Raw genomic sequence first — 12,053 nt, forward strand, 5'->3', positions numbered from 1 at the left:
GCAAGGTTAGACACAGAGGTGGAGTATCAATGCTTGGTGCTTAGGGACGTGGTTCAGTGAGTGACTTTAGTGGTAGGGGATGGTTGGACCCGATGAGCGTGGAGGGCTTATCCAACCTTAATGATTCTATGACTGCATGACTGACGAAGTGATCCAAGAAATGGAGATTTCAACTAATAAGAGGTTGAGATATAGGAACAGAGGAAACCTATGCAGGAGGGAATAGCTTTCTTTAAACCAGGCTGTTCCCTAGAATCAAGCTGTTGGCTTTTCAGAAAAGACAATAGGATATTTTTTGTGGAAGATGAGAGAAAATTAAAAGTGTGATACAGGATAGTAGGCACTTGTAAATCTTCTGAGGGCAGAGAAAAAGAAAAGTGTCTTATTGTTAGCAGAAAAAGTTATTGAGTATCACTAGGAGTCAAGAAGAGTAATAAAACAGCTGAACTATTAACAGCTTTTCACCTGTCTTTCTGGAAAATTTCTAAAGACCAAGAGATGAGGAAAAATAAAAGTAATGTCATATTTGGAAAGAGTTACGTGGGGAACTGTAGGTCTGCATACCTGCCACGCTTCTGGGCAAGCAGTCGGTAACAAATAATAGAATTAGTTGACTCATGGATAAATAAATTCTCATGGGGATGGGGAAGGAATGGCTTTTAGGGAGGACTGTCTTATGAAATTGTAGGAGTTTTTTAAAGTAAGGGGAAAAAAAAAAGAAAAGATGGGCAAAGGAGTTCTGGCTGATACAGGCTTCTTGAGTTTTTGAAAGGTATTCAGGAATGTCACTTATCAAACACTCCAAGACATTAAAGTTTTAAAGGGATGAAAGATGAGGTCTTTGCATGTGTAAAAGACGAGCTAAAAGGAACCTAAAAAAGAGCAATGAGGATCCTTTTGTATATTGAAATTGGTGGATAGTGCTGGACTTAAACTGTTTGAAACGTGTCATAAATCTGGAAAAACACAGTGGAAGGACACAGTTTGGTACAAAGCGAATGAGTGTAGTAAAGCTAAGATAGTCTGTGAAGCGTTGTAATATCATCTGACAAAGCTGAGTAACTGAAATAAAATGGGAGCTGAATTTCAGTGTTAATTTATGTGAATTATGTAAAGTGGCACGTGCTGGAGGAGTGAAGCGCAATCCTAACGTCATGCACAGAAAGGTGAGCTAAGGGAGTTATTGCTCAGCTGGGAGATCCTGGAGTTACACTTCTAAGAAAAGGTTGACACTGTTTAGTAGTGGTTAAAAAAATAAAATGTTATGAACAGGGAGAAAGGACATAAAGAACAAAATAGGAAGGTTAGTATTGATTAGTAGTGTGTTTATACTTTAAATGAGTCCTGCTCTTGTACCTGTCACTGTACCTTTTCCAGATCTGCTTTATCTTTTCTGAGAAGAACAGCAAGGTCACCAAAGGTAGGGGAAGCCTTCTGTATCAGGAACAACTGGCTGTAGAGCAGGATTCTTCAACCTGGAAAGAAAAATGGTGGTGAAAGGATAGTGTTCTATAAAATCATGGCAACATGTTAGTGGTGAATAGAAAACAGCTGCTCCTTTCCCCCTCAGTACAAGAACTGAAAGGCATTAAGTGAAATTAGCAGTGACAGGTTAAAACAACAAAAAAGAAGTATCTTTAAACTTTGCCAAAGGATGTTGTCCGTATCAGACTCACATCACCTGGTCACTCCTTGAACCAATTTCACTGACAGCAAATACATCAAGAGTTGCTGAATGCAAAACTACTAAGAGTGAGTGGAAGGATATTCCGGGGAATGTGCTTGCCTTAGCCATCTGCTTTTGGGACAAACAGACTTTTGATCTGATCTGCCTCAGCTGTTCTTACATTCTTTATTTCTTCTGTTCGTTATGAATATGCTGTCTTGTTTTTTCCCTTTCCTGTCTTTCCCACCTGTCTCTCTGATTACTGACCCATTTCATCACTGGACGACTTCTGTTTCCAGTTTACTCCTTCCCCCGACACGACCGCCTCCACTCCCTTTCCTAAGCAGGCTGTCAGCTCAGGCTCAGCTGGATCATGAGGCTTTCTGGAAACCAGGAAGTTGTAAATTTTTTTTTTCTCATCTCATAATTTATATGAGTGATAGTAATTTGGTTTCTGTACTTGCATATGTACAGGCTTTCTTTCTAAATTCTGAAAATGTGGACAAATGGTGTGTGTTTGCAGACCATACAGTGTCTGACAGTACATATAAAATGGAGTTGTTCCATGATACTGCTTTGCTCTCACTGGGAAAGATTATTTCCTGTGACATGATGCTCCTCGGGAAGGAGTTGCTTTACATGGTGTGCAAGGAAGGAGTAATAAACAGCCTATTGCTATGGAGTTTATTTTTTTAGCATAGATTTTTTTTTTAAACCAAAGCAATACTGTATTAAAATGTTGAAGTTTGTGGATTTGGGTGGCTCCATTTTAGCATTCAAGCACAGTGAAGTAAATAGTGTTTCCTTCCATGTCCTTTCTGCAGGGGAATTGCGAACAAAACTTGACTTTGAGTAATTTAAAACTCCACCCTGCTCATCTTTAGGGCTGTCCAACTTTTGTAATCATTATTTCCACCCGTATGGTGCTCCTTGGCTGCATTGCCTCAGTAGCTCCTTCTTTCCTCCCACCATCTGGCTGATAAGCCGTTAGTGCTTGCTGAAGTTCACCCTAAAGATTCACACAACACTCTATACAAAATACTAGGTTTCATATACTGGCAGCCCCCAAAATCAATCTGCTGTAGGTGAATTAACCTTTTGGTGGACTTTTGATTTGGGGGAGGGGGCATTTTGTTTTTCGGAGAAGTTTGTTTTGGTCCTAATCAGTGGATCAAAGTAGCAGCAGTGGTAATAATATGTGGTTTCTTGTGATATCCCATCTTCTCAAACAGCACGAGCCCAGTGTATGGCTTTATACAGGCCTTCTTATATCTCATTTGTTTATACCAAATGTTGGAGTTGACAAATCTGTTCAATCTATAGGTGACCAGGATGAAAGCCTGTTAGTGGCAAAAATACATGTGTATACAGACATGCCTGCGCCTTAGAGATGCCTCCAGTGAATGCCCATAGACGCTCAGTCTATCTGGTGGCTGTCCTTGGGTCCTCTGGTGTCTCCACTGGATGTAGGGCCTCTCCAATACCAACCCTCATCACTAAATCTTCCTCCAAAAGCATCTTTTTCTGTGTCCTTCATAACCTCTTTGTAGGTGCTGGGGTGCTGTTATTAGGTCTTCCCATTGTCTTAACCTTTTCCAGGCTGAACAAGTGCCATTTTCTCAGCCTGTCATGGGATTAGCACTCCAGCCTGCTGACAATCCTTGTAGATTGTACCTTGTAAACCGTGTCCTCAGAGCTCACTTCAGAACATCTTCCATATTCTGTGGTTCTCAAATATTCGGTGATTCTGGTGGTCCCCAGACTGGGCACAGTATCTAGGGGAGGGGGTCTAACAAATGCAGAGTGGAGGAGGATAATTGCTTCTTTGATCTACTGGGTGGGTTCCTGCTCGTGCCGCTCAGCACACTGCTGGCCTTCTTTGCTGCCCTGGTGTGCTGCTGGCTTATCTTCGTTTTGGGACCCAGAGCCCCCAAGGACTTTCCAGCACAGCTGCTGTATCGCTGCCAGGCTCTCTTTCTGCTCGAGGGCAGGACTTCACATTTGGCCTTTGGATTTCATACAATTCCTGCTGGCCCGTTCCTCCAGCCTGTCTGGGTCCTGCTGGATGGCAGCCCTTGCTCTGCAGGTATCCTAGAGCCATGCACCAGTTTGGGCTGGCAGGGTCCTCAGAGCCCCCCAGTGCCACCCTGGCCATGGGAATGACCCCTGCCCCCAGCCCCATCCAGCCTGGCCTTGGGCACCCCCAGCTCCTGGGGCAGCCTGCACCAGGCCTCACTGCCCTCAGAGGGAAGGATTTCTTCCTAATTAACTGGTCCTCCCCAGTTTTGTGTCTGTAAACCTGACAAGAGTGCACTCTGGCGCCTCTCCCAGATCACCAATAGCCACGTTAAACAGGGCAGATCCAGCATTAGGCCACTTGTCACTGGTTTCCACACAGGGTATGATCCCTTTTCCCCAACCTTCTGAGCCTGAACATCCAAGCAGCCACATCCCCTTTGGTGCTTCACCCACCCAGGCTGCGACATCCCCCTGGCAGAGCTGAGTTCTGAGGGAAACCAAAGCAAAAAGCCTTGCTCAGGTTGGTGAAAGCATTGCTTTCTCATAGAAGGCCAAATCAGAGGGTTTGCTCCATGATTTTCCCAGGAGCCAAGGTGGGGCTGACTGGCCTGTACTTCCTTGCATTGTCCTTCTGACCTTGGTTTGTGTGTTGAATTAAGACGGGGAAAAACGGCAACCATTTAAAAAGCACAAATTGATTCTTTTAAAGTGATTTTTGTAGCTTTTACTGCTATTAAACATAGTATTTAACAACTATTTCTTGAAGTTGTACAATAAAATTTGACAACATTGTAGGAATTGAGACAGGATAGCCTCAGAGGCAAGACCCTAGAAAGTGAGGGTGCTGATTGTTGCTTTTGTTTTTCTTTATTTTTAACTTGTTCAGAGAAATGGTGGGGTTTTCAGCTATAACTGTGTAATGCATCAGGCAAACGCCTAGCAGAGAAAGCAGCAGTCAGTTTTGGCAAAATTATGAGCAACTGAAGAGACTCTCGAGGGAAATACTGGGCAGGTTTATCAGACGGTACGAGCTCTGTTCGTAATGTTCGTAAAGTTCTACAAATATTTGAAAAAGGAAATCTTGAGTGGAACGAGCACTTTTATGTTGGTCTTTTTGGAACTGAGCAGCCTTTTGGTACAGTTCTAACTTTTTTATATTCTCTCTAGTTAAAAAAAGTTCATAGTAGCTTTGAATTGAAAGTTTATATGAGAATTAAAGCTTAATTCCTTGTCATTGGGAAACTTTATTAACATACCTGTTGTAACATTAAGGTGGGATCTTGAAAAATTCCACTGTTAGCCCCTGTTTAGCTTGGGGCTTTCTCTTTTAAGGTAATTTACTGCCCTTCAAAAGGGGAGATGACTATTTAATTATATCCAACTAATCTTTATCTTTTCCAATTTCACCCAGTAATTTCCCATGTGGAGGTTTCCCCTTGTAGACTTCACTTTGACTATAAAACCACGTTTTCGTGACAGCAAGATATAGGTTAGTGGGTTTCTTTTAATTTACCCTTGATGTAGCCTGTTCTATTTTATCTCATATTTCACTTCTTTCCATAGCTTTAATTACTTTCTCCTTAAAATCACTTAAATCTTGCATGCTGTTGAAATTAGATTAATAGACTGTATTTACCCAGATGATTTTTGTACTTTTTAAATACAAGTACCGTCACATTGCGGTCGTGTTCTGCCAGTCCCACCTTAGCGGATCTATTATTAGACCTTCAGTTTTTGGGAATGTGCCAGTCTGGAGTGAGTCTGATCTTGAATGGCTTAGGATTCTGAAGGGTTTGCTCTAATTAGTTAATTAATTTCAGTTATTTCCATAGTTTCCTTTTGTGTACATTACTCACCCTGATTTTTTTTTTTCATCATTCAATTTTCAGGTGAAACTTAACTTTTCTGCTTGGCTTAATTCTTTAAAAATATAGTATTCTTTAATAATCTGCCTTCCCCTTGTCCTCAAATTCCTCTTCTCCCCCTCCTTTTTTTGTCCTATTCCTAGTATGCTTCATAAGATTATTCAGCAAGGACTTCAGACCTTCACTTCAAGCTTGTCCATTTAGCCTGTGATAAAAACTCCAGGTAGTTGCATCACCTGTAGACTTCTTCAAGGGCTCATTCATTCAGGAGTCTGAAGTCATTTCTCCAGTTTACTGGAAAAATGCCTCTCTGAAATAGTCTTTTTTACAGACCTGGCTTTGATCACTTAAATGAAGCTTATTTTCTGTCAACACATCCTTTTTGATGATTAATTTCTTATGGTGTCTTAAATAACCTCGTAGATGATTCAGGGGCTGTGTGGTGAAGAATTCTGGTATCTGTCACATCTTGGAAAATTTTAGGTCTTACTGATATTGCTGCTTTTCTTAGAGAAATCTTCCTTTATAGACTAACCCGACTGCAGTTAGATCAGAAGCCAAGCTTTACTGTTCAAGAGATTTGTGTTTTCCAAAGAGATTTTTGATCCCAGGACAGTTCTGGCTTATCTCTGTATGCAGCAGCCCTAATACCTTAAATGACATCATTTTCCTCCATTGCTATCTATCCATCTCTTCCTATATTTTTACTTTTCCTGAGATGTAAGAGTTGGGAGCCCTGGGTTAGTAGCGTGGAACGGTTGGAAGGTTTGAGCCTTGTGAAGTAAGGGGGTAGAGGGATGCCAGAGCAGCATGCTGAGGACACGTCTTTCCATGGTGTGCCTGCAGCTCGGAGCGTGGCGTGGGGCTAGAAATGCCTGCAGAATTGCCCCCCTCCCTGCCAGCTGCTGTGACCCTCCCTCCCTTTCTCTTTCCATGCACACACAAGGCTGCAGAACATCTTGCCTGATTCTCTTTTTGGATTCAGAAATGCATTTAGGCCCACGTAGCTAATCTAAAAAGCATCCCTTTGCTCATTAAAAAACAAATCTTTTTTTTGGTGTCAAATAGAAGTTCTTATTTCAGTTCTTCAGTGTGCACAGAAACAAAGTGAGATCAGATTTCATCTTCCCCACTCACCCAGCCCATGATTTGCAGGTTTTAGCCTGGGCAGCAGCAGTCATCACACCCCAGTTCGGCCACTCTGCGTGCTCCTGATGCTCTTTTCCAGCACTGGGTGACTTAAATCCAACACGCTGCTGAAGTGCACTAGAGGTACCAGGAGTTTTAACAGCTTTGACTTTGTGATCCTACAACTTTTTTTTTTTTTTTTTTTCAATTTTAGGAGGTTTCTGAAAGGATTCTACGTAGTTTTATTTTGAAGGCATAAGCATGAAGATGCAGTGTCCTGTAACTACAGTCTTACAAGGCATCCCGGCCTCTGCTTTCTTGCAGTTACAGTTAGTGAACTACGAGAGTCTTTTCTCTGGTTGAGATGGGATGGAGGAAACAGGAAGATTTATATCATCATGGCATGTTCAAACATGTTCATTCGTAAATTTTACCTTGACAGCAAGTAAAATAAGAAATAGTCTTCAGATTTTTTTAACAACAACAACAAAAAAATAAATAGAAATGTCTTGGGGTATATATGAGTTGAAATTATTTTTTTCTTTTCTGCAGCAAGCATGTATTTACTCTAGGGTTTTATTATATTTTCTTACAGATATTTTCTCTCAAATATCAGATTCAAATGGACTAATGATATTTACAAAGTTTGATCAGTTTTTGAAAGAAGTTCTAAAACTTCCAACAGCTGTGTTTGAAGGGCCTTCTTTTGGATACACAGAGCATTCCGTACGGACGTGTTTCCCACAACAAGTAAGAGTCAATGAAACAGGATTTTTATATTGCTTGTTGATACAGTGCTTTCCTCTAAAGTCCACTGTCTTCTTTGGATGTAACTTGTATGGGGTTTGGAGGGAGGGGGATTGGTAATACGCAGTGTGTTATCTAAGCAATTTTAAGAAAGTCTGAATAATTCAAAATAGTGCATCTACGTATTAGGCAATTAAAGGATTTCACACAGTTTTAGTTTGTTTCCTTTCTGTGACCATTTCTACCCATCAGAAAAACAGCAAGGATAACCTTTCCCTCGAATTTTTTAATCTTATCAGCTTGTTGAGAGTATTAGTTTCAGAAAATCAATTGTTAGTTGGTTTAGTCTGCACAAAATAAATACATTTGTACACGTAGCCTGTTTTTTAAACCACTTTAACTGTTGTCCTTATGGGTATAGCTGTTTTTTCCAAAATAGTTCCATTTAATATAATTTTTGGCGTACATGTTGCAGTACTGATCTTTTTTCTCTTTATACGCTTTTGTCGTAATTTGCTTGTTCCAAGGATTTGTTTCTAATTTGATATATAAAATAATATAATTAAACCTTAAATCTACTGTAAACACAAGCCTAGATAATTTTAGGCCTAAACTTTAATGTTTAGACTCTGGTTATGACTATATTCTTGGAAGCATTGCTTGAAGATTTTTTTGTTAAATTTAAGTTAACTAGCAATTCATATATTTGAAGTACAGCACACTAGGAAAGAGCCTTTGATGTAGGAAGTGATGAGGGCTCCAGCTCATCTGTAAGTTACTGAGGGCAGAGCATTTTCATACTGATGGTGTAATTAAGAAATGTTTTTTTTTTTTTCCTGTTTCAGTACTGGCTGAGTCATTTGTGGGCCATCACTTGTTCCCACCAACCTGCCACCCTTTCTGTCAAGTCAGTGCAAGCCATTTCTGCATGTAGGGATATCAAGCTGATCAAATCAAATTTCGTTTAAGGGACACCACTGTCGAATGTCAAGCTGTGGCCTTGCTTTAGAGCTATCAAGGTCAAACAGCAGATTCTAAGCTATACATGCTGTGTCCATTGTCTGCAAAGGGAAGCTAAATGGGAGTTGTTTTTTCCTAATTTGTTCTGAAGGCTACCCTAGGATGAGATGCCTGCTCGCCCTCTGGAGGTTACCATTTCTCTGTTAGCCCTAGAGAAGCTGGTTTAGCCAGCCAGGCTGTGAGAGCTGCCTGAGATTTGTCTGATTGATGGCAAGCTCATCGTGTTCCAGGTGAGGTGCAGTAACTGCCCACTTGCACATTTGTGCTGCTTGCCTGCAGCGTGTCATAGAACATTGATACCCATGAACAAGAAAGGTATTTCTTCAAATTGAGTCACTTTCAGAAATTCTTTTGTTCTAATCTTATTCAGCAAAGCAAAATCTCTACCATAAGGCAAGGTTGGTAAAGAGTGGTGATTTTTTTGTTAGTTCTGCTATAGAGAGTGCCCCAAAACACCTCTCTCATTTCTTTGAAAGCAGTGAAATGAAGTGGTCCTGGGAAGTGCATGGATAATCTGTCTCAGATTTGAATCCATTTTCTCATGCCTCCCAGGTTTGAAATTAAGCTTCCCAGAGGTGCTTCTCTGATACTGTTCTGTTACAGCATGTCATTTTGCTTGAATTATTTCCAGATGGCATCAATAAAGCCGCTGGGTTTCAGACTTTGGCATTTACATGATGGACATGTAAGCTACATCCGTACTAGTTAACTAAACAGTGCCAGGAGCTGTTCCATGGTCCAAAGATCAACTGGAATGGTCTGACCACATCCATGCTAATCATCTCTTATTCCCTCAAGAAAGGTGGTTACATGGAAACTTTATTGAAAATGATTTCTAGCTGATATTAACACCAGATCGGGATGCTGGAATGATTTGGGAGGCTGAGTAGTTAAATCAGGCATGGTTACACTAATACAAAACCATGCATAATTGAGTTTTAGGGCCAGGAACATTCCCTGGTGTTGCTTAAACTACCGAGAGACGAATACTTCCTGACCAGCAATGGTTCCTTCAGGAGATGCTTCTTGGAGGTGCAGAAGGCTAATGATTTACTGCTGCCTGAGTGGCAAAAGGGCAGACAAGCGAAGTGTCAGTGATGGTATACACTGCACAACTCTATTTCGTTTCTTGGGTCACAGATGGAATAATTCAAACTTGTTGCCCATGCAAAATGGGGTTTATTGGGATGCTTTTGGCAAGAGCTGCATTCTTTATGATGGTTTCCAGATGTATATAGAGCTTCCAGTCATAATTTACTATTCAAGGTCAAATGGATGCTTCCACAGATATGAGATCATGTCATACTTTTCTTAAAACTTCTGTTCACCTGGCTACAGTCCATCTATTTGTCATAGAGATGCTGTATCACCATGACATTCCCTGGCTTAGTCAGAATCCGTCTGTATTTATGGCACAGCCTATCCCGCTATTGCAGTTATCTACTTCATGTCTCATTTACAAAGCAGTTTAATTGCAGCGTTTCTACAGAGCTGTCAAGTTCCCTTCAGAGACCTGGGAGCCCCAAGCTTGGCTTCTGTAGAGGTCAAGTTGCAGGTTATTCTGTTGAAACACAGCAGCACGAAGCAAACAAGGAGGCCGGATGAGCAGGCACTCATCTGTAGGTACCTTGCTCACGTAGTGGCTTTGCTGAAGCATTGACTGACTTGGGCAGTGTGGCTGGTGTGGCTGATAGCCAAACTGGCTGCCTAACAGCACCAACAGGGTCAGAAGATCTTATTACTCACTTTAACCAGACTGCAGGATAGATATATCCTATTTTTATCTGTTAAACATAGGTCTTGTGTATAGGGATGGTATAAGCACAGCCTGATGGAGTTGCAGAGGGAGCACAAGATGCAGGACAGTCAAAGGTACAGGTGGGGTCTAACACAGCTGCTTGCTTGCACTGGTGGAACTTCACAGGTTGCCCAGAGAAGCTGTGGGTGCCCCATCCCTGGAGGTGTTCAAGGCCAGGCTGGGTGAGGCCCTGAGCAACCTGATCTGGTGGGTGGCATCCTGCCCATGGCAGGGGGTTGGAACTGGGGGACTTTGAGGTCCCTTCCAACTCAAACCATTTTGTGATTCTGTGGACTTGTTTTGTTCACTGCAGAGTTAAAAAATCACATATCTTTGTGTTGGCTCAGGGGTTCTAAATACAAGAGTAGCATTGGTATAACTTGTCACTGCTCCCACCTGCAAGGAGATTTGAGACAGCAGAGCCGTTAAGACAAGTAGGTGCTAACAGCAAGATTTAAAAAGAAAGAAAAAAAAAGAAAAAAAAAAAGGAGAGAAAAATTATTACAATAGTTTGGAGCATCAGCAGGTGATTACAGAAAATAGCAGTGTGGAAATGTGTTCGTTCTGCTGGGAGGCATTTGACCCTCACGACTGCTTTCACATTTGCTAATTTTCAGTTTGTGTTCTTGGAGCTGGGAACCTGTTGGCAGATTATTTGACAGTTTTTGAATCACAAATGGTGTCTGAGTGATGTTTTTGTGTTTGCACTCTGGTTAGGTTCTGAACCCAGCGGGAAATGTTAGACTAGCTCCGAGAAAAGCTGTTATTTAGGCTCCTTCTCTGCATTCCTAATTTTCGGGAGGAGGAGAGTGCTGCTTGCTTTGCTGTCAGCTGTGTCCTTACCAAGAATGCCTGCACCCAGGCAGGGTAATGCAGTGGTGGTAATGCTGCGTGCTTCTTTTCGGGTTGCAACACGTCCTGTTATCGCTGTACAAACCCAAAGCCTGTGTCCCTGCTGCCCTCTTGTGAACGACGTGGCAGTGGCATCTCAGGCTAACAACCCACGAGGTTTCACAGCCGTTTTTGCCCCAGGGAGCCCTTTACAGCACAACGAAGCTCTCCTGCTGGCTTTGGGTTCTAACGTGGCAGTGCATATCCTACGTCTGCCCAAAGGATCCTGAGTCTTGCCTCCAGAAAATGTGTGTTACTTGGAGTGACCCACAGCAGGGAGAAGAACCTGCTCCTCTTCTGGGATGCAAACATTATTTTTTTTTTTTTACTTTAACCAAAAAGTAGCATTCTTTTGAAATTATAGTACTATGCGTGAGCATTCCTATCCTGCCTGGTCTTTCCTCGTCATAACCCTTGTAGCCACGATGAATTCTCTTGTTGACAAGGGGGCAACTGTGGCATTTATGTAGCCTGCAAATGCCACATAGCAGTGTGGTCCCTGCAGGTCGTGTTAAAACAAAGTCGTCTCGGGACAGAAGTGCTAGCACGTGGTGTGAGTGGACAGATGCATAATGTGTGTCTCGAACTGTGATTTCTGGTAAATAACCTGATTTCTCTGTGATATTTAGTGACGGTACACGTGGGAATGGCTCAAAGCTGTGCCCAGGGAGGTTCAGACTAGATGTTAGGAAAGACATTCTCTGCCATTCTCCTGCTAGTGCAGTAAACCCCAAACGCGTCTTTCAACTTTGATTTAGTTCAGATGTGATGATCCAGAACTTCTGCCTGCATTCTCCATACTTGCTGTAAGCAGTGTGTCAAACCCAAAGGGATCACAGCCCGTGTTGGTAGGGCCAGGTGCTGCAGCATTCCTTTTGAGAGCTCTGGCAAAAGGTTGCAGCCAGAAAATGTTTCATAT

The 12,053-nt window shown here is 42.0% G+C and overlaps 1 protein-coding gene across 3 annotated transcripts in view; it reads left to right on the forward strand.

Moving 5' to 3' along the window:
- The window catches only part of DTNB (dystrobrevin beta), a 192,626-nt gene that overhangs the window by 27,620 nt on the left and 152,953 nt on the right, over window positions 1–12,053 (forward strand). For all 3 annotated transcript variants that reach the window (XM_084285383.1, XM_084285381.1, XM_084285382.1), the window contains one exon: window positions 7,274–7,428. In XM_084285383.1, coding sequence (XP_084141509.1) covers window positions 7,274–7,428 — 155 coding nt within the window. The remainder of the gene's footprint in view (window positions 1–7,273; window positions 7,429–12,053) is intronic.

Source organism: Netta rufina (genome assembly GCF_964035555.1).
Source record: "Netta rufina genome assembly, chromosome: 3".
Lineage (NCBI taxonomy): Eukaryota > Metazoa > Chordata > Aves > Anseriformes > Anatidae > Netta > Netta rufina.